The sequence below is a fragment of the Zootermopsis nevadensis genome, unplaced genomic scaffold, assembly GCF_977971745.1.
Source record: "Zootermopsis nevadensis isolate Lab colony 2312 unplaced genomic scaffold, Znev_1.0 Znev_ptg000008l, whole genome shotgun sequence".
NCBI lineage: Eukaryota > Metazoa > Arthropoda > Insecta > Blattodea > Termopsidae > Zootermopsis > Zootermopsis nevadensis.
In genome coordinates, this window is record NW_028259140.1 from 14,544,120 (window position 1) to 14,565,962 (window position 21,843).

General features: G+C 38.0%; 1 protein-coding gene and 1 long non-coding RNA gene across 6 annotated transcripts in view; one reads left to right on the forward strand and one right to left on the reverse strand.

Moving 5' to 3' along the window:
* The window catches only part of eIF4EHP (eukaryotic translation initiation factor 4E homologous protein), a 20,879-nt gene extending 7,576 nt beyond the window's left edge, over nt 1-13,303 (forward strand). Inside the window, exons 3-6 of one of the 2 annotated variants that reach the window (XM_022081576.2) lie at nt 5,042-5,284; nt 7,105-7,257; nt 8,183-8,319; nt 8,821-12,304. In XM_022081576.2, coding sequence (XP_021937268.1) covers nt 5,042-5,284; nt 7,105-7,257; nt 8,183-8,319; nt 8,821-8,953 — 666 coding nt within the window. In that variant the 3' untranslated portion in view covers nt 8,954-12,304. Of the gene's footprint in view, nt 1-5,041; nt 5,285-7,104; nt 7,258-8,182; nt 8,320-8,820; nt 12,305-12,465 lie in introns of those variants that run through there. The other variant, XM_022081577.2, reaches the window with a different exon arrangement.
* LOC110838413 (uncharacterized) lies at nt 223-21,837 on the reverse strand. Of its 4 annotated transcripts, none has more exons than XR_002546102.2 (6): nt 21,197-21,836; nt 18,784-19,021; nt 17,698-17,977; nt 16,471-16,707; nt 15,607-15,751; nt 223-3,038 (listed from the first exon to the last, which is right to left on the reverse strand). It is a non-coding gene; the product is annotated as an uncharacterized LOC110838413 (long non-coding RNA). The 4 variants fall into 4 exon arrangements; XR_002546101.2 differs by lacking the exon at nt 223-3,038 and adding an exon at nt 13,713-13,945; XR_002546100.2 differs by lacking the exon at nt 223-3,038 and adding an exon at nt 14,625-14,806.
* Nucleotides 21,838-21,843: the final 6 nt, after the last annotated feature.

A 21,843-nucleotide genomic window follows, 5' to 3' on the forward strand; every position in this document is an offset into this window, starting at 1 on the left:
CAATATTTTGGCAATTTCTGCTAAAGAACTCCAGAGAGTTAACAACATGTTCTGCAGGTGCACTGAGTGCATTCAGTCAGGAGGGCAACATTTTCAGCATCTGCTGTAGCACTTGTTAGTTTGTATTATACGTTATAAAAGTTATTCTCACTGTGAAAGCTTACTGTCAAGATTTAGCTACTTTTACCTACTGCTACTGCTACAGATGCAGAACAGGTCAGTGCTGGACTAGCCACTTACATAGCCGCTGTTTCACGGACAAACAGAACAAGATTGACCCTGTACATGTTTCCTCCTCACAGGGGCAAAACATGTAGTTTGATAAACAGAAAGTGGTAAACAGTGTGTGAAAGTGACAATTAAAACAAGCATAAAATGTTTGTGTCCAAATACTTATACAGTACTTATCAGATCATTGTTACATGGTTGATACGAGGTTTTCTTTGTAGCAAGAAATGTTATGTGACAAAGGCAAGATGGCAGCCCGCTGTAATTATATATTTTAATGAAGGAAAAATAGTGGCGATAGTGAACTCATGCCTGTACAAAAGAATATGCAAAAATATCTGGGCTGTATGTATGGTTTGATAAATTTTGAGCACCAAGTGTCATTATGTTAAGGCAGTTGTACTTTGCTGCAGGATGTCTACCTGTTCAGGTGAAGTAAGCTGCATTGATAGCTCTGGATGTCACTGGATGAAAGGTGAAGGTGAGGTAGTTCATTCACATATTGGATTTGATTGTCCTTTCTTATTGTTGTTTCCATTTTTATTGTGTCTATCCATCCAGCTTCAATATTATGCTATGAATTTTAGCGATTATGTTTTCTTTGTGATGATGGGGTGCTCTCCCATTTCCCAACCTCCTTATATGGAAGTCCAAGATTCCCTTTAGTTGAAGTGCACCAGTTTTATGACATCAGGAGCTCTCTATCACCAGTTTCTGTTTTCTAGAATCCTCAGATTGCATTGCCCATCTTTTATGCTGCATTTGCCATTGTGGATGTGAAAATGTGATTTTCTGGCAGAGCTGCTAAGCATAGAGGAAGCAATAGTTGAGACAGATGAGTGGTGTGAATTTAGACGAGGTCATTCATATTTCGACAACATTTTATATTAACCCGTGTCAACCATGCATTAGATCTCACACACATTTGACTTGATTGTGCATCTCAGTGGCCGTGTTGCTAAATTGTTGATCCTAGTGTTACTGTCCATCCTGCAGCCCTGTAGTACAGCATTTTAATCCCCTGATTCCATACGACAAAAGTTAAAGCACTTGTCTGAAAGAGAACTTGTGATAGACTCGTGCATTTGATATTTGTTTACCTACAAAAGATTGTGACTCTGCCCTTGGAGAGCCTAGCAATAAATGGAATCAATGTGGCATATATTAAAGCAGCAAGAAACTTGCATAAAGACAGCAGTGCTATGTAAATGTGGGGAACAAGTTTTCACAATTTAGAGTAAGGATTGAAGAAGAGGTGCTATATTGCATCTGCTTTATTTAAAAATTTACCTTGGTTGAGGTCTTGCTGGCTTAGAAACATAAGTGGATGAATATGGGAGTGATTGGAGATAATTTCAGCTGTTTGCAGAAAATACTAGCTATATGATGACAAAGCTCATAGAAGAATATTACAAATAGGGATTGGAAGCAAACATGAGAAAGACTTCATATGTGGTTGTATGTGAAAACGGAGATCTTGTAGGCAATGAGCAAATAAATGTTGGTAAAAAGTTTAACTCTGGAAGTGATGTAGGATTTGAGGTTTTCACGGCAGTGAGTCTGAAGATTGCTGTCTTCTGGGTTGTTGCACCTTGTAGTCTGGTAGAAGTTTACCGACGTTTCAGAGGTCCTTGCTGCCTCCATCATCACCTTGATGATGGAGGCAGCAATCTTCCGGAAGTGATATTTGCAGATATTTATGGTACTAATGAGAATATTAGTTAAACATTAGTCAGGGAAATAGATTCCATGTTATTAATGAGAGAATAACAAGAAGATAAAGACAAGTATTTATAGGACCATCACAGAAAGTATTTGCATGTATTGGTTGGAAACATGAGAAATTCACATCTTAAAAGTGAATGTGTAGTGGGTGCAAGTTCTGGTAGCCAACTACAGGCACAGTAACATCACATTTTCCATGAAACCGAAAATGGTTCGCCAACTACCCTTTCTGGGTGTCGTGGTCAACCGATGCCCAGAAAACTCACTGGGGTACTCCATCTATAGTATAGCCACCCACACAGACAGATTCCTACATGCAGCGTCACACCATCCATGAGCACACAAGAGGTCCACCATCGCCACCTTGATGGACTGAATGAATGCTCTGTGTGACAAAACCAACCAGGCCTCATAACTACAACATGTTGGGTTCATTGTCGGAGCCAACAGCTGCTCCCTGCAGGATATCAACAGATTCTCTTAACCCAGCTGGACCATGTGAAGTACCACAAAAACAAACCAGAGGGCATACCTACCATTTGTACATGCTACTGCAGAAAAATAACATTCATACAACATAGAAACTAATCAACAAAATTGCTTCTAGATTAAATTTACATCTCAGAAATTGGGTGTTCCTGTGGCAGGGTGTACATTAGCCAAACTGCCATCACATCTCCACCAGGATTACAGAACATGTAAGACACCAGGCTGGAGAACCAACAATCAGCCGTAGCCAAACACTGTACAGAAATCATAGCCAACATCAGCAGCTACCATACCTACTTTTTCAGAGAGCAGTCAGAATATTCAACACCCACATAACTCTTAAATGTGAAGACACCTACAGGCCAAGTAAAGCCTGGCTTCACCCGTTTTAGTTGTAAGGCACTGTTTACCATTTCCAGCAATGCATCTCGTGCGCAGGAATGGTGTGACATAGCAAGGGATGATGTCTTGTGCTTGCACATGACTCCGCCTGTAGTTAGCTTCTTGGTTGATTGGTTGGCCCCACTACACATCACTTTGCATGCATGGACTGGGCTGCATTTCAGGTTTGCCTTGAAGACGGACTCCAGGGAATCCTATGGTAAAAGACGAAGAGGCAATCGACAAGTGTGTCAAGGAGCTGACCAGCACCAACCAAGATGCCACAGCTGCATCTACTCCCAAGCGTCGACATACGGCCCCCTCTACCCGCTAGTATTTAGGATGACATACGCCCAAAGAACCGGTTAAGGAGGCAGTGGCAGGTTACAAGGGTCCCCACTCTGAAAGTCCATATCAGCCATCTCCAGAGGTCGGTGACCTATCGACTGAACGAGCGGAGGAACGAATATTGAAGTGATACGCTTGAATTCTTGGGCAGCTAGGACCAATCACCATGGAAGATGACAAAGAGGATGATGCGAAATCTCACTCTGTCGTCCACTTGCAAGTGCCGGGAGGATAAACTCTCTCAGACTCGTTGAGGTTGAGTTTCAGCCGGTGGACGACCTATCGGGGCGATTATTAACATGGTTAACGAGGCGATATGCGCATACGAGTATGCCCCCGGAAGTGAACCAAAATTAACCAGTCCCTCGGAGGTATCAAGGGACTCAAGTCTGGCAAGGCTGTGGGGCTGTACGGTTTTCTGAACAGGGCCCTGAGATCTACCAAGGCGCGCGATAACCTTTCTCACATAAGTGTTTAACGCAGTCCTATGCAGGCAGTACTTCCCACTAGCATGGAAACAAGCTCGCATGGTATCCACACTAAAGCCGAGGAAGGACCCCATGCCTCCCTCTTCCTATAGACCCATCAGTCTTCTTGACACTATTGGTAAGATGTTCTATAACAGAGGTTTTACCTTTTTTCACTGGCATACCACTAATTCTAATTTAACACATTGTACCATTAACCAAATGCGCTCAAGGAAAACTTATTTATGTTAATATTATCTTTTGATTTTCATACTTAGTTCGTATACCATTCAACATTGGCTTGCGTACCATCAGTGGTACGCATACCATAGGTTGAGAAACTCTGTTCTAGAAGATCCTACTCACCAGGGTCCTACGTGAGGTAAACGAGTGCAGGCTGCTGCATGACGCGCAGTTTGGGTTCAGACCAAGACATAGCATGTTGCTGCAGCTGACCCGCCTTGTTGAAAGAGTCAACAGAAATTTTTATGAGAGGTGGCTAACAGGTGCAGTTTTCTTGGATGTGGCCAAAGCCTTTGACATAGTGTGGGTCAAAGGCCTCGTTTACAATCTAATGGTTCTGAACTTTGCTTCGTACATGGTGAAAACCATCTCATCCTACCTTGGCTGCTGACAACCACATGTAGCATGGGGACTGGAATGGCTCAGGGTGGACTCGTCTCTCCTGTGCTGTTCGGTCTGTATGTGAACAAATACCTACACACTCCCACCATGTTGAGGTAGAACAGTACATGGATGACACAGCTATCATAGCCACGTCTCATAGTCCATTGCTTCTTGTTGGTTATCTAGAGGGTTGTGTCGATAGAGTGGAGCTCTGTCTACAGGCTTGTCGGATTGCTTGCAACATCTCCAAGAGCACCGTTTTGCTCTTTTTTAAGGCCACAAGATGCATCCAAAAATCTAGAGCAGTTCAGTGCAGTTTCTCAGAGGGCCAGTACGGTGGGTCACTACAGGAGCTGCAAGTTACATCACCTTGCATGGGCATATATCTTGTTATTGTGCATGCAGCTCGTAAAATTGCCTTGAATGAAACAGGATCTACAAGTTCTGTATGTGACCTGTATAATGGCACTACAGACAGATGGCGAGGCAGTTGTGAGTTTGCAAGGTGATTAACGGAGTTGGTTGGTGCAACATAGAAGTGTGCAGTTTGAAGTGTATAGTATGTGTGTCCTACTGTAAGAAGCAGAGTCTAGGCAGTAGATTGAATGAGCAAGATTTATGATTCATAACTGTAAACTGCCATTAAGAGAATAATTATTGTGGGAGTAAGAAATCCATATTTTAGACAGAAACATAATAAATTAATTTGTGATATATTTTAGTGAACGTACTAAAATAATGTGCCAGTTAAGGCAACCTGTATTTTGGTGTTTCAGACTCCAATAGATGTTCCGGCAGGTGAACACAAGTTGCAGTACGCATATTGCTTGTGGTTCAGTCGGCGGTCCCCAGGAAAGCAAGCTTCTGTGCAGAACTATGATCAGAATTTGAAGCTGATAGGACGGTTTGCCTCTGTGGAGCAGTTCTGGGCCTTGTATAGTCACCTAGTGAGACCATCAGACCTACAAAGTCATAGTGATTTTCACCTATTCAAAGTTGGAATAAAACCAATGTGGGAGGTGAGTTTCATATTGGCCACGTGCTGTTTATTGTGGTAGAAACTATTTGTGGGATTCATAAAATGCATGGTGTCATTATTGTACACTTTTAAATTGCCAGTGTACAACTCAGCTACACTGTGTTCTAGTAAGCATCAGCTTGCATCCAGTAAACTGGACATATACATGAAGATGGCTGCCTTCTGGGTTGTTGCACTGTGTAGTCTGGTAGAAGTTTACCGATGTTTTAGAGGTCCTTGCTGCCTTTGTCATTGCCCTGATTATGGAGGCATGAAGGACCTCTGAAACGTCGGTAAACTTTTACTAGACGACACAGTGTAACAACCCAGAAAACAGCCATCTTCAACCTCACCATCATGAAAACCTCAAATCCTACATGGACATACATCTCTGAACTTCACACACAGTGCCCAGTATACTGGCCACAGGGATTTAAAAGGTTAATCCTGTGATGGCTTCACGCCATCAAATCTCCCTTTAGAGCTGCAGTTGGTATGGTGAGTGTATTTATTTGTGTTTAATAATAGAGGATATGTTTGTAAATCCCATTATGCACAAAAGCCTACATAGTTTGTAAAGAAGGTACCTAATATTAATAAAGTAAATGCTGTAGTTTGTGAACTGCCGAGCTGGAAGCACTACTTACTGCCACCATATACTGTAATTACATTGATGTGTCTGACACAGCTTTCCAGATCTTCTTGTTCATACAAAAGTTACTGTTCGTTATATCTTAATTTTTGTCAAACCTTATACAGAATAAAATATAAATGCTTGCCACAACATATAATGTAGGGTGCTTAAATTATCTGGTCATATGCAGTGTTAAATGGCAATGCCAAGGCTAAATTTTGGATTGAGATTATCTTCATTGCATGGAATATATGTTACTATTATCACTATTATGTCATACAGCACCATCCTGTTTTGAAAGAGGCTTAATATGGTTTTGAGGCAGTAAGTTCCTTTATCAGAATCTATAAGAGCCAAGTGAGTTTCTTGGCAATATTCCCTCCTTAATTTTTTTTCTCCAGATTATTTGTGTGAAACGTTGGTAAACATCTACCATACTACATGGTGCAACAACCCAGAAGACAGAAATCTTCATACTCACCGCTGTGAAAACCTCAAATCCTACATATTTGTGTGTAGTTTGAATATTTTATATTTTACTACGAATGTAGTAATGCATATGGAAATGCACAAAGAAACTCAGCAGACAATGCACCTCTGAATCTGCTACAGCAGCACTATCATGCCTAATGACTGCTGTGTTATATCACAACTTGCCTCTCTGCTGAAGTGGTGTACAGAAAGTGGTAACTCTATATAGTAAGAATTTTGTTAATCATAAATCTTACCTGAGATTTGAGGTTCTTTCAGCAGTGAATATGTTGATCATGGGCTTCTAAGTTTGAATGCCTTATAGTCATGTTTGTGGCAACTGGCATTTTGTAGGAATTATGTAATTTCTTGCAAGACTGTATGGTGTTACAGCCTAGAATCTTAGTTGTTACTTCTCTGTCCTGAACAGCATTTCCAGTTATTTAATAATATGTTAGTGTTACATAGACAGAAGGTGATGGAAGTGTTAATGTTTATAGAAATGGAATTTATAAACTTCTTAATTGTTGGCAAAAGTGCATTAATTCTGATGGTTCTTATTTTGATTAAAAATTTATATTTTAAGCTGAGATATGTTTCGTTAAAGTTAAGGTTGAAAATCCGACATTTCATATTGAACAACCTAATAAGCTTTGTTACCTGCTGTGCCTAGTAATGCGTACTTACAGTACTTAACCTGTATATGTGTGGTTTAGGATGAAGCAAATCAGAGAGGAGGAAAATTGATTTTGCGACTGAGGAAAGGGTTGGCATCACGTTGTTGGGAAAACTTAGTTCTAGCAATGCTGGGGGAGCAGTTCATGGTGGGAGAAGAGATATGTGGTGCAGTTGTGTCAATTCGGTACCAGGTGAGCAAATAATATGTATGTATTATATTGAATTTTGTATTCTTTCCTAATAGCTTGGACAAGAATTTCTGCTCATTTTGATATATTTATGTATATTTTAGCATGAAGTGCATAAAATAAATATGTAATATGGAGGTTATATTTGAATCGTGATTTCAGTCACAGTTCATAGTCATTCCAGCACACATACACATCTCTGAAACTTCAGAGCTACAAAGTATGCAGATGTATCTCTTAAACAGACTCAGTATGCTATGTCAGTGGTAAAAGGGATAATAAAGAACTTAAAGGGGAAGAGAGAATAAGACATCATAAATGTGTAAATGAAGGAGCAACACCTGTGATGGCTACAACAAACCAAACACTCAAAGAGTCAAGAGATTGAGATGAGTGTTGAAACTAGTTGGGTTGCAAATAAATATTATAACTGAGTTGCAGTGTTTGGTTATATCATATGAACATAAGTCTGCAATGTTTATTTGAACAGTTTTTCCTGTATATTTCTTGGTTTTCCTAGTTTCTCCAAGCAAATACTGTGATAGTACCTTACAGTTGATTACATTCTCTTTCTTATCCCTCTTTTACATATCATAATTTATTATTGACCTGTAATTTTGCACTTGATAAAATATTGTCTGTGTAGATAACATAACATTATTAAATGTACAAAGAAATAATAATGTTTCGGTTAAAGAGATGTACTGAGATATCTGTTATATTTTTGCATGTTTGCCATTCTGTCATAATTTTTTCTTTTGTCTAAAAGTGTCATAAAGGTTGTGAAAGGGATTTGAGTGCCTGCAAAAAATTGTAGTTACTAAATAATTTTGTTTAAATTGCTTTCATCCCTGGTGGTTGCTGAAATGTGTTCCAACAGATTATGTGATCCTTGATATTGAAAATAACAGTATTTTAATGTTTGTAGGAGGATATAATATCAGTGTGGAATAAGACTGCATCAGATTCATCAACAACAGCGAGAATACGAGACACATTACGAAGAGTCCTTAATTTGCCTCCAAACACGATACTAGAGTACAAGACTCATAATGACAGCCTTAAGTAAGTACCATATTTGGAATTCATAACATCTGGAAGCTTACACTGGTGCAATGTAATTTATAAATTTGTTTTGTATGTTGGAAACTGCTAACCCACTGACAGTGCAAAGCGTTTTGTTTAAGTTTGAAAGCCTTTGGATACAGAAATTTAGTTTCACTACTGTTTTGTAATATTAAGTTTTTAAATGCAGATAATTTGTGTGAAGGCACTTAAAGTAGACATTAATGTTTTCACAAACCTCTACAGTGGCAGTTCTATTTGAATATCTACGAGCCATGTATCTATAATGGTTATATTACTATCAAATTTTGTGTAAGTGGCTGTATTTTTCTTCACTTTATATTTTCACAAGCAGCTGTACCTTTGTATTCCAGCATGACTGACTCATTCCTTTTATAAGGTCTTTCTTGAGATGTCATTTGATACTAATCTGGTTAAAACAATTTCATGATGTGGAACCTGAATTTTCATGTTCTTCCTACTGACTGATTCCTTTTCTAGGTTATTTCCTGAGAAATCTTTTCCTGGTTTATACTGGAAGTGCTTGAACAAAAACATGATAACTTTAATATGCATCGTAAGGTCAAGGAGATCAGCGGATTATATCGATCACGGACAGTTTGACGCCTATTAGATGAGCACAATAACATCATCGATAAGGATCAGAGAATCGACACTTGGAAGAATTATATTGCTGTTCTATTCCAAGATAAGAGAAATAACAATATTCCAGAAATTAGTGCTGACTCTGGACCACATATCACTGTGGATGAAGTTCTTTACGCTTTTGCACAAATGAGAGACGGAAAGGCTCCGGGACCTGACAACTTTCAAGCTGAGTTCCTGAAACTGTTAGATGATGGGATTAAGTGGTTGACGAAGGTGTACAATTGCATTTATGATGCAGGAAAAATTCATTATGAATGGCTGAAATCCACATTTATACCTGTCCCCAAAAAATCCAGTTCAAACAAATGTGAGGATTATAGAACAGTTAGCCTCATGAGCCACTTGTTAAAATTACTGTTGAAGATGATTCATAGATGAATAAACAGACTATGCGAAGAGAAGATTACTCACACCCAGCTTGGATTTCGAAATGCTCTGGGAGCAAGGGAGACACTATTTTCGATCCAAGTATTATTTCAGCGCTTCAGAGATGTCAACTATGATGTGTATGCATGTTTCGTTGACTACCAAAAGGCCTTCGATAAAGTTCGGCACGATAGGATGGTGGAAGTCCTGAAAAGGACTGGTATTGATGGAAAAGATTTGTGTCTCATTGTGAACCTCTATTGGAACCAAACTGCTAACATCAGGGTGGAAGGTGCCTGTTCAGAAGACATAAGAATAAGGCGTGGTGTTCAGCAGGGATGTAGTTTATCTCCAATTCTATTCAATCTCTTTTTGGAACACACATTCGAAGAAGCATTGAAAAATGTAAATGCTGGAGTGCTTGTGAATGGAGAACGATTAAATAACATTCGGTACGCGGACGATACTGTAGTGTTCGCCGACTCTCTGGAAGGTCTCCAAGAATTGGTGGATCGTATTGTGAAGGCCAGTACCAACCACGGCTTAGATCTTAACATCAAAAAAACAAAGCTCATGGTCATCAGTTAAAATGCTGTATTACCTGGTAAGCTGGTAGTTAATAATAAACAAATAGAAAGTATAGAAATATACATACTTGGGCAGCACAATTAATGACCAGTGGGATCACTCCTTGGAAATAAAGTGCCCTATCGAAAAAGCCAGAGCCACGTTCATCAAAATGGGATCAATGTTCAGGAGTAGAGACTTAAACACCAAGTTAAGACTACTCAGATGTTATATTCTCTCCGTGCTCTTATATGGCGCTGAATCGTGGACGTTGACCGAAGCTTCTTCAAAAAAGTTGGAGGCTTTCTAAATGTGGTTGTACCAACGTATTCTCAGAATTTAATGGACTGACCGTGTAACCAACAAAAAAGTTCTTGAGAAAGTTGGAATATTTCGGTCATATCATGAGAAATAGTGATAGATACGGGCTGCTTAAGCTTATAATCCAGGGAAAAGTATTCGGAAAGAGGGGACCTGGCAGGCCAAGAATCTCCTGGCTTCAGAACCTAAAAGCTTGGTTCTCGATGTCCACTGGAGGGCTGTTTCACGTAGCAGCCAGTAAAGCTCAAATTGCTATGCTGATCGCCAACATCCATAACGGATAGGCACTTTAAGAAGAAGATACATTTCCAAGGTTTTCCCATAGATATCAACTTTTATTTTTTGTGTGTATGTGTAGAGAGAGAGAGAGAGAGCATGCTGGTCAAGAAACTTTCTGTTATAGAACTGTAAAGTCCTTTACCATTATCACATTAACTTGCCATCGAGATCTCTTCTGAATCAGGTAGTCCAATTCAGATCCTTCAAACACATCATGGTTATACCAAAATCATGAGCATAGTCAAATTACACATATTTGTGTTGTATATAGCAGAACATGGTGGAATATTAATATATCCTTTCCAGTATCAGTATAGGTCCACTGCATGTGCACCACTGCAGATGAGTCAACAAAAGAATTTACATGAGTGTTAGGAGTTAAGGAAGTACTTGGCTGCCTGCCTGCTCTTCCACCATAACAACACTGCACAACTCCTCGTCATCGACTGTTTAAGCTGTCCCAATATACGTCATGTAGGTGCTTGGGGGGAGAGGATTTATAGCGCATATTCATTCTTAACTGCAGCACTAGGTGGGGGTGAGTGGTTGTCATGCCCCGGCTGAGCTTTACCCTCGAGAAAAGATCCCAGTACCCATTGGATAGGAGGCTGGGTTAGCCCTAGGGCCAGTCTGGATGCAGAGGCTAGATGAAGAATTCTCTTCCCCCCGTCGGGATCGAACCCCAACAGTCTGTAGCCAGTCACTATACTGACCGAGCTACTCCAGCTCCTCATTGAATAAACATAATGATTAATTATGTAGTAAATATTTCTATTAATAGAAATAAATGAAAAACAAACTGAGAACACCAGGGGAGAGAGGGAGAGCACTTGTTGATGGTGACGACTAGCGCTAGTGGGGAAGACATATTGCTAGGTCAATGGGTGGGGGAAAATCTTTGACTGTAATATTCCTCTGCAGTCCAAAGTCAGAAACAAGACGTGGCCAAACTGCCACAACTGAACATAACTTACAGAAGATTGACATGCTAATCAAAGGGAAATTGCAGCACAGGAGATGTCAGTGAGTTTAGGATATTATAAAGTTTGTTCCCATTTGGTTCCCCATTTGCTTATGGATGAAGATGTTGTTTCGATGACACCTTGCCAAAGACACTGACTTTCTGTTCAACATTGTGTCAGGTAATGAAAGCTGGTTTCACCATTTTGAAACAGAAATTAAATGACATCATGGAATAGCATTACATGACATCCTCCCCAAAAAGTAAAAGGCCAGAACTGTACCCTCAGCTAGTAAAGTTATGGGAATTATCTTCTGAGATGCTGAGGGATGCATATTGGTTTACTTTTGCAGAAAAGGGACACTAATGCAGATCACTATGTTCAGTCATTGAGTAATCTGTGATGTTCACTGTGAATGTGCCAGATGAAAAAGACTGTCTTCCTTCAACACATCAACATGTGGCTGCACATCGCATGCCTGAGATTGGAAATAGAGAATGGCTGGGAAATGCTCTCACGCTCGTTAAACAGTCCAGACTTGGTCCCCTCTGACTACATCTTTTTAGAACCTTGAAAAATCAAGAGGGGCCAGAATTAGGAGGACAGTGACTGAGTCCAGGAAGCCATGTGTAGGTAGTTGTGAGGCAGGGGCTGATATGAATTTCTTCCACAGTGGAATTTTAAGCTCATCATAACCAGTAGTGCTGGCAGCAATGTATGAAATTTTTTTTATTTTTTGTAGGAAAGTTATAAGACATGTCCAGGTACTTTCGACAGTGTCCGTTTTCTTGTATACAGTAAATGTATTTGTGGTTTTAGTATGTCGCATTGTTCTTTGTTGGATTTTAATATAATTCTCCTGAATGTGTCCTAATTTTCCACATGATATCTATCCATAAATTCACAACCAAAGATTTTAACATATTTTTATCCACTTTAAATATGCTGAGTGCATTACATGATCTTCTGTATCTTTTGCCAGGGCATGGAAAACAGTTCCTCCTCTGAAAAGCTGAAGCGTCATGATAACACTGTTGGATCCTGAGTGTTCATATTGTTGGAACAACCATTCAAATTATTATAGGATGAGTACAAAATTTTTGAAGAATATCAAGATATAAGAGTGTGGTTGCAGAATGTGACCTGCAAACAAGGACATAACCCCATGCTTATAATATATTCACTTAAGAATTGGGACACTACAACAGCACTGAATTTGACAGTGTTGAAGTATTTTCTGTCAGATATGCCGAGGTGCTGCAGACCCTTACCATTTCATATTAATTGGCGCTTGAAATCATCCTGAATTTCCAAACTTGAAAAATGTGACAAAAAGTTTTTCTGTTATGGTGAATTTGCACAGCATATATGCATGTATGTGTATGTAATGAATCAATATTGATATAGAATAGAATCAGATGAGGTGAGAAACAGTTTCAGTAATTAATTTACTTCTTTTGTTTCTGCTGGTAAAAGATAAATGTGGATATGTTTGGTATGTCAAGTACACTGTATACATAAAAAAAGAAAATGATGCCAGAAGATAGAAAATTTTCTGTAACATATAATTTATTGTCAGATTTGGAAGTGATAGTAAATAGATTTTTAGAACCAATGTGACCAAATCCATATTATATTGTAATAACATTTAGATTGCTTATTCATTTGGGGCCTGGATTTATGAATGATTCTTGATCTGGAACCAACTTTATGTTTATTGCAAAGCACAAAGGTAGAGTGGCTTGTAATATGACATGATCTTGCCAATGTGTATCATAATCTGTAAGTTGGTTTTAAATAAAAGAGAATAAGAAATCATATTTTCATCCTTGAAGAAGTTCAATCGTAGTAGGAGTTGCTACTTTTCCTGGTATTGTGTACCTAATATGATTTTTTTGAAGTAGAAATTTTTCAAAAAAATTTAATTTCGTGCTTTTGAACAATTTTCTATATATTTTTTTATTTTTAAAAAATCTAATATTTTTTTCAAAACTGCCCGCATCCCGTGCTTGCCGGACCCAGTCTCTGCGGTACACGTTATCGCCGGATCCGGAACCATTCTCTGCCGGACTCGGTTTCTACCGTACCGGGTCCCTGAACTGCCTGGTGTATGCTTGACCCGGTCTCTGCGAGACTAGGTCTCTGGCGCTCCGGTTTTCTGGTGAAACCACTTGAAATTTTTCAAAATTTAAGAAAGTTCGTGAATGTCATAAAAAAGTTAATAAAAGAAATTTTTGAATTTTTTTTATTTTGAAATTTTACAAATAATTCTAATTTTGAACAATTTTCGATAATTTTTTTATTTTTAGAAAAGTTTGAAAAAATCCAAAATTGTCTGCACACCGTCTCTGTCAGACCCAGTCCCAGGAGGACTCCAGAACACATTGTGCTGTTTCCTCGCCACTATAAGTCTCCTTTTTTTCCCCACAATTCACAAGCGCTCTCAGCAGCAATGTGAAGAACTACAACAAACAAATGAAACTTAAGGTTACGCTCTACAGATATTTGCTGATAGCACATTTTGGCTGCAGGTAACACGGTTACAGTTCTCCAAAGGTGTGCAGCTATTTTTGACTTACCCTGTATAATTTTCACTTACCTGGTCAAGAAATGTCTGGCCTTTATGGAACTAGAAGGTCCATTACCATGTTCACAAAAATCAGCAATTGGACCCTTCCGACATACTGTTTCTTTAAAATCCCTTTTAATATTATCCTCCCATTTATGCTAAAAAATAATCTGAAATTGTATCAGTAAGAGGAGACAAATTTATTCCCTCTTGCAGTGTTGATATTAGTACAAGAAACAAAATTAAGGATAAAATGGCTGTGATCGAACATATTTTTTGTACTTGCGGTTTGATTAGTGAGAAATGCAATTTACAAAATATGTACCTCACATCTCTGTAGTTTATTTACAGTATGCAAGAAACAAAATTGTCCTTAACTACATGGTGTCTCAAAAGTCATCCCACCCAAAATTTAATGTTATGATTATTGTACATATTACATTATAGCTACATATTCATATTATAATTACATAATTGAAACATATCTTGAAAGTTTCCTGAGCCCTGAAGTAAATGCACAGTGCAGCAACTGGAAAACAGGACTGATGGTGGAAAAAAATAATGGTTCCATGTATAAGCAATCTGAGCATTGTTTATTCAAAGTAGCTTCCTCCTGCATCTACACACTGCACACAATGATCATGAAGCAACTGGAAGGAATGGTGGATGGCCGTGTCTGGAATTCTGTTCAGTACTCTTGTTACAGCCCTTTGAATGGTGTCCACATCATCAAAATAACAGCCTTTCAGTGGTGCTTTGAGTTTTGGAAACAAAATGAAGTCACATGGTGCTAAGTCCTATACAATTATCCAGAAGTATTTACTGACTTCCTATTCATGCTTTTAGTGACAGGAACACAGACAATACTCGCAAATGCCGACTATGATGCAGAACATGCTTGGTTGGTGTTGGCTACCCAGCTGCTCGTCTCGACGATTACTGCCTAATTTCTGCCTCTTTTTATACTAATTAAAAGTAGTACAAAGGTCTGGGGTGGAAGAGTGAAACCTGAATGGTGAATAATTGAATGGTTGGTGAATAATTTGGGTGACTTATGCTTTCACCAGAGGTTACATCAGTAATCCTCATGTTCCATTAAGCACAAAGTGTGACAATGCGTAGGTTACATCTACAAACCTTGAATCATCGCTAGCGGCTATGTATCAAGACCTTCCTGTTTGTCATCTTAGGGTGTTACTCATTGCACAAGTCATATTAAGATGTGATAGTTGCTCTACTATCGAAATTTAGGGCGTGAGACCATTTAGGTTTCCAAATATAAAAATATATACCTTTAAACTTTGGATTGTGTGAATATTGGACATACAACAGTAGATTATCTGCTGTTGTTAGTTACCTTAGTGGAGAATGTAATCAAACCCACAAATCACTATAAGAGGAAAAAATACTGACAAACTAATTCTGCAATAACATGAGAAAAATACTGCTCACAAATCGCAAGCACTGTAAGAAAACTAGGAAAATATGATTACACAACAGCAAGTTGTGTAAGAAGGGTGAAGGAATATTACTCAAAATATCTCAGATTCTTACCTGCTGTGGAAGGCGATGCAAGATATGCCAGTAGGTGCAAGAAGCATTGGTGTAATGAGTGAGTGTCCACTGATTGGTCTCTGGGTCATATGCTTCTACTGAGTTCAATTCATTCTCACTATCATTCCACCAACAATTATTTTACCTGTAAAAATGAATCAGCTATTTGCAATTTCTAAATCTATATAGGTTTCAGTAATTAATATGTCCTTCTCCTTTGTATCATAGCAACTGTAATGACATGGCTGGCTTAAAAATTTCTAACTTTCTAAATCTTTTTAATTTTCAAAATTTGCAAACATCAGCAATTTTAATTTTCAAAATTTCAAAATTCATAAATAATTTCTTTTTATAATTTCAACATTCAAAATCCAACATTTAAAATTTACATTTAAACATTTACTTCAGTAAAAACAAGATCCTATTATAACACTGATACTAATCACTACTTGATTTAATACATTGAAATCCACACTGATGATCAACAATAATTTTGTTTCATGTCTAAAATCGCCAGACAGGTTGCTATGACAGTTGATGTAGGACACTTAGTAAATGCTGTTTATGGCAAACTTTATATCTTTCATAGACTTCAATTAAAACTTATATTTTACATAAGAGTGATCATTTATTCATTCTAATTCATGTGTTTGTAGTTTCTCTTAAAAAATGGCTTGACTGCAACATAAATAAATTATCATGAAAAAGAGGCAAAGTGGGTACAACTACTCTGTGAATAAGCTTAAATAAACAAATAAGGCAAACTATTTACTTGGTAGAAATAAAGAAAATGAAAACGCTTTTTCCTCTCTCCCAGGTAATATTTAATAAGGCATGGTATCAGCAGAGTTGTGTGCAACTCACCTTAATCCATCTGTTTGCTTGCATGTCATAAGTTTCAATCAAATGTATTGGGTTTCCATCACTAAGCCCTCCAATAGCAAACAGAATGTCCTGTGGGATTCATGGGTGGGCAATCTTTGGCATCAAGAATTACTTGTGTTTCATTTTTATCATCTGTACATCGTACAGGAACGTTAACGTCTCCAAGATCATGGGTCTGCACCGCTGATCTTCCTTCACATATGGGTGATCTGCTACCTGTTTAACAGTTCAATGCAAATCTTATAACTTTTTAAGAATGGACAGCATGAATCATTACAGGTTTCACTACAGACAAAGACAAGAAATGCATACATAATTTTGCATTGGCTCTCTCACTGAAAGAGGCTATGGCATACATGGGAAAACAGATCTGTTGGTTTATGTAATGCTGCTCTTACACTTTTCATGTTATGGAGAGAAGTTAACATCAACCTTAGGGAATTGTATTTGAAAGTATTTCACCTGAAAGTAACAAAACTTCAATAAGACCTATATTTTGAATTACATTAAAAATTCTACATATATTTCTTGTCTCTCTCATGCAAGCTGCATGCTGCAATCATTACACTCTTTTCATTTGATAATTTTAATTCGTCATCACAATTATTTGCATCAAAAGAATTTTAACTCATCATCAAAATTATTTGCATCAAAAGAAAATTATGACAAATATTTATTACACTGAATAAACGATGGCTTTTAATGTTAACCATATATCTAGACAGAAAGATGAAAAAAAAAATATTACTTTTGTAAACATACATACATATATATGTCGGTGTGTACATTAAAACACAGGGATGAATGGTTAACCAATATCTGCCTAGTCTTTTAAAAACATAATAGGGAAATAGTAAAGCAGTGGTATTCCACAGGTAACTACAGTAACCAAGGTAATCATGATAATTAATCTGGGGATTTCTTACCCATTAACATTTGAGCACAAAAATAGTCACATCTTTGTGTAAATTTCCTGTTATTGTTGTAAGAGTTTAACCAAAATTGAAATTTGTCAACAGATTCTACTGAATCTCATCAGTATAAAATTTAATGAAAATACACTCAGATGTTCTCAAGTTGGAACATGCAGACAGACAGACATGATAAAGTAAATAGGCTCAACTTTTGCAATAATTACTTATGAAAATGTCTGAAAATGGAATTGGACTTGTGGGCTTCAGTGCACATTTTCAGAGGCATACTGACCTTTTCCTGGAAGGAAAGTGTGTCACGCAGTCCTAGCCCAACATTCTTCAACAGGTCCGCAATGTGGCCTTTTCTGTTTTCTGGGTCATGGTCAATCCACTTAAGTATACACTCCCACACAACTTCTTCATCCTTTACGTTTAGTTCCTCTGACCCGTTTATCCCTTACAACTCTTCTGCAGGCAGTTCTAGCAGTTCCTCACTCTTCTCAAGCACTTCCTCGAAGTGGCATAATGTGAATCGATGAGCTTGAGACTCAAGGTCAGTGCAGAAATAACACCTGTGGCAGTAAGCACAAGAACTGGCTCATGAGCTCCTTCAAACTTAATGCATTAAAATGATGCAGACAGAAATAAATTCTGAAACAATTTGCACACCACAGTATTTCACCTCAACATTTTACCTTAACCTTTTGAAGCTAAATGAATGAATGAGAGAGAGAAGATAAACTGGAGAGGCAGTAGTGACAGACACTACATTCAACCAGGAAAAACAAATAAATATTCAACTATGAAGGTTCCCAGGCAGTGTCTACTCATTCTTCTGGTAAAGATGGGTTGAAGAGACAGGAAGGCATTCAAAAGTGAAGAAGGTAGAGGGATGAGCAAGGAGAAAAGTTGAGCAGGGTCCTACTGCATTCGATCAGAATTTTGGATTCTGGCATTAACCTTCGCAAAGTGGCATTTGATGAACTGCATATGTTAATATGGGGAAGAAAATGTTGGGTACAATTTTTATATTATAATTGGGAGGAATGCATAAGAGACATGCAGTGCCACAGGGAAAGAAAGGATTTTGAGAAGAAGACCGAGATAATTATAACCCTTCAACAGGTTCTACTTTATGAAATTAGTCACTGGCTGGTCTTAAAGATGATCAAAACATCTGCAGTTAATACAGAATATATAAATTACACACACATTAATATTAACCTACAAATAACCCTGATGAAGCAGCACATTATCCTATGCCCAGTTCTAAGTTTGAGGCTTCATCTCTGACTCACTACTTGAGTGCTCTCAGAGTGAAGTTACTTTACTCTAGTAATGAAGGCTAGCATCTCAGAAAATGACAAATGAATATTACCTTGCGAAATGCATGATGCCAATACAAATGTCAAGGTCCAAGGTTTCAGCAGAGTTCAAGAACACATGGCATACACAAGTAATCAGGAGTCACAAGCAGCTGACACACATTGTCACAGTGGATGTCTACATTTCTTAAAGAAACATAATCCAGTATCTGCGTCATGATGTCCAAGCTTATGCCATGCAGAAGAATATCAGTTTTGTCATCGGTATTCAGCGTTGTGGTGAAAAGGCACCTGAAATGTCACAAAGCAGTCATTAATATGCACTGATTTTGAGATGGCAAGCAGGAATTCAACATATATCACAGTCTACATATGGCACTGATTGATCAGTTTGTCAACAATCAGTTCCCCATAAATAAACAAAGACGCTTATGCCTTTACATTGCCATTAAAAAATGATCACCAACCAAGAATTTTCTATTGAAAAGATACATCTGATTACAGTAAATTCAGAACATTTCATCCTTCTTCATTCCAGAGGAGCTGATGAGTAACCCCCAGCAAAAATCATAAATTTAATGACAGGAAACAAATTAAGAGCTATGGAATGCAAGACAAATAAATGGATGTGATTGTTGAAATACTGGAAGAGAGGCACAGCTTGTAACAAGACATGAAAAACACCTATTGAAAAACAGAGACAATGTTTCATGGTTTTAATTCATTTCTTATTTTCAAGAATGCACCTATTTACTTAAAACACATGAAAAATTAATGCATACATAAATTCGTTGTGTGAGCATAATGCGACTCAAATTAAAATTTTACTGATTACCTTTCTCAGGAGCCAAAGGGGTAGTATGTGGTCTCGAGGGTACATATCCTGCTGGCAGATATGTACCATTAAAAACTCGGGAAATGCCATTCATTCCTACCAAGTCTGATGCGTGCATGTCCAAGTCATGACTGCCGGGCAACGTTTTACAGCTAAGTCTTGCAAGGGCAAACAAACGAGTTCCTGATGCTTTCAAAGGGAGGCAGCCCTGACAGAAAAACATCACTCCATCGGGATTGCTGGGGGTTGGGCGTGAGGCTGACAACCTCACTCCGTAAAAAAATATTTGTTATGAAACTTCAAGCTAAGCCTCGGAACCAGGAAAGGAAAACTCGGAAACAATCATAGCAACAGTAAATGGATATATGAATAGGTTCATGGAATGTAAGAACTTTATACAAAACAGGAGCCTTGAAAAGTCCATTACCACAACTAAAGAAGTTTAACACACAAATCACAGCCATTCAGGAAATGAGATGGCATGGTACAGGAATAATGGATATGAAAACACATACAGTGAAAACAAAGAGGGTGGACATGAGTATGGAGTGGCATTCACAGTCGAAAATTCAGTGAAAAATAATATACTTGATTTTAGAGCAATTAATGAATTGATCTGTATGCTTTGAATGAAAACAAAATTCTTTAATACTACTTTGATCAATGCATACGCACCAATGGAAGATAGAGAAGATTACATAAAAGAAGAATTTTATTTTAAATTAGAACAAACTCACAACTCAGCACTATCTAATGACACAAAAATAATTATAGGCGATTTCAATGGTAAAATTGGAAAAGATCTATACTCTGACACAATTGGAAAACACAGTTTACACCAAGAATCGAATGAAAATGGAATAAGACTGATCGACTTCCCTAGTAGTACAGGAATGATAATCACCACAACTTGCTTCCCTCACAAAGTAATTCACAAGCAAACATGGCAATCCCCCTATGGCCACACATGGAATCAGCTAGATCATCTTCTGATCGACAAGCGATGTGCCTCCAATATATTAGATTTTAGATCATTTAGGGGTGCCAGCTGTGGGTCAGATCACTTTCTCATAAGAGCCAGATATATATGTCACATAAATAGTGTGACAGTGGAACGCCAGAAGTCTCAGAAAATAAACATATCCTCACCAAAGAATCCAGACAAGACAAAAGAGTTTCAGACTAATATCAAAGTAGAGCTGAACACATTACAACAGGAAGTAAGTCCAAACCAAGGAATAAATGACAAATGGACAAAGTTTAGTAAAATAATAAAGGATGTAGCACAAAATACATTGGGTGAACAACTGAAAACTAACAACAGGGATTGGTTTGATGAGGAATGTAAAGTTGCTACAGATAAAAGGAACACATCATATCATATTTATTTAAATAGACCAACAAGATACGAATGATTAGCCTATGAAGAACTTTGCAGGAAGGCAGATAAGATCTGCCAAAGGAAAAAATGCATGGTGGACAATAAAAAAATGACAGAAATTGAACAAAATTTTAAGAATCATGACATCAGCCAAAATTTTCTTTTCTCTGGACAAATAAGATAAGGACACCAAATAATACACAACACGACGTTTAATGACACAAGAAACCATGTAATCAAAATTACTTACTTTTATGAGTACAATTATTATTACTCAAGTGGGAAGTTAGTGTGATGTTTGGCGCTGCATTTCATCGGCTGTTTTTCAAATTTGGAAGTGTAGGATGATGTAGCTGCTCGCAAACAATCGTCAAGATGCGCATTAGTAAGTAGAGATCTGTGCTTTGATGATATAATGTTCATAGTTCAACGGCCTTCATTATTCAGTATAACCTCTTTCCGTATCAATGCGGGCACCCAAAAAGAAAGCCTTGGCGGGCGCCGCGTTGGGGACCACTCCTCCAGAGTGAATCGTCTAGCCGGTTTCACGCGGATGAGAGTACAAGTAAAATGCTAGGAATTGTGGCGGTCAGATTTATGTTTCGAAGAGTACCACAAAAATTTATTCAGTCACTCCTCATCATCAAGTTTTGAAACGAAAATTTAAATTTGCAACACAAGTATCCAAACGTGACCAATGCAAAAATTATCCAAGCCAAAAACTGTTGTTGGAAGAACTCATACATCTTCCGGCTAAATCCTAAGATCAAAAACAAAATGTTCTACATAAGTTGGCAGGGCATTATCCCTCGGACCACGCAAGCACAGAAAATAGCAATTTCCACCTGATTGATTGTCGAATTTCTCATCTGTGAAGGGCGTCCCAAGTGATACAGC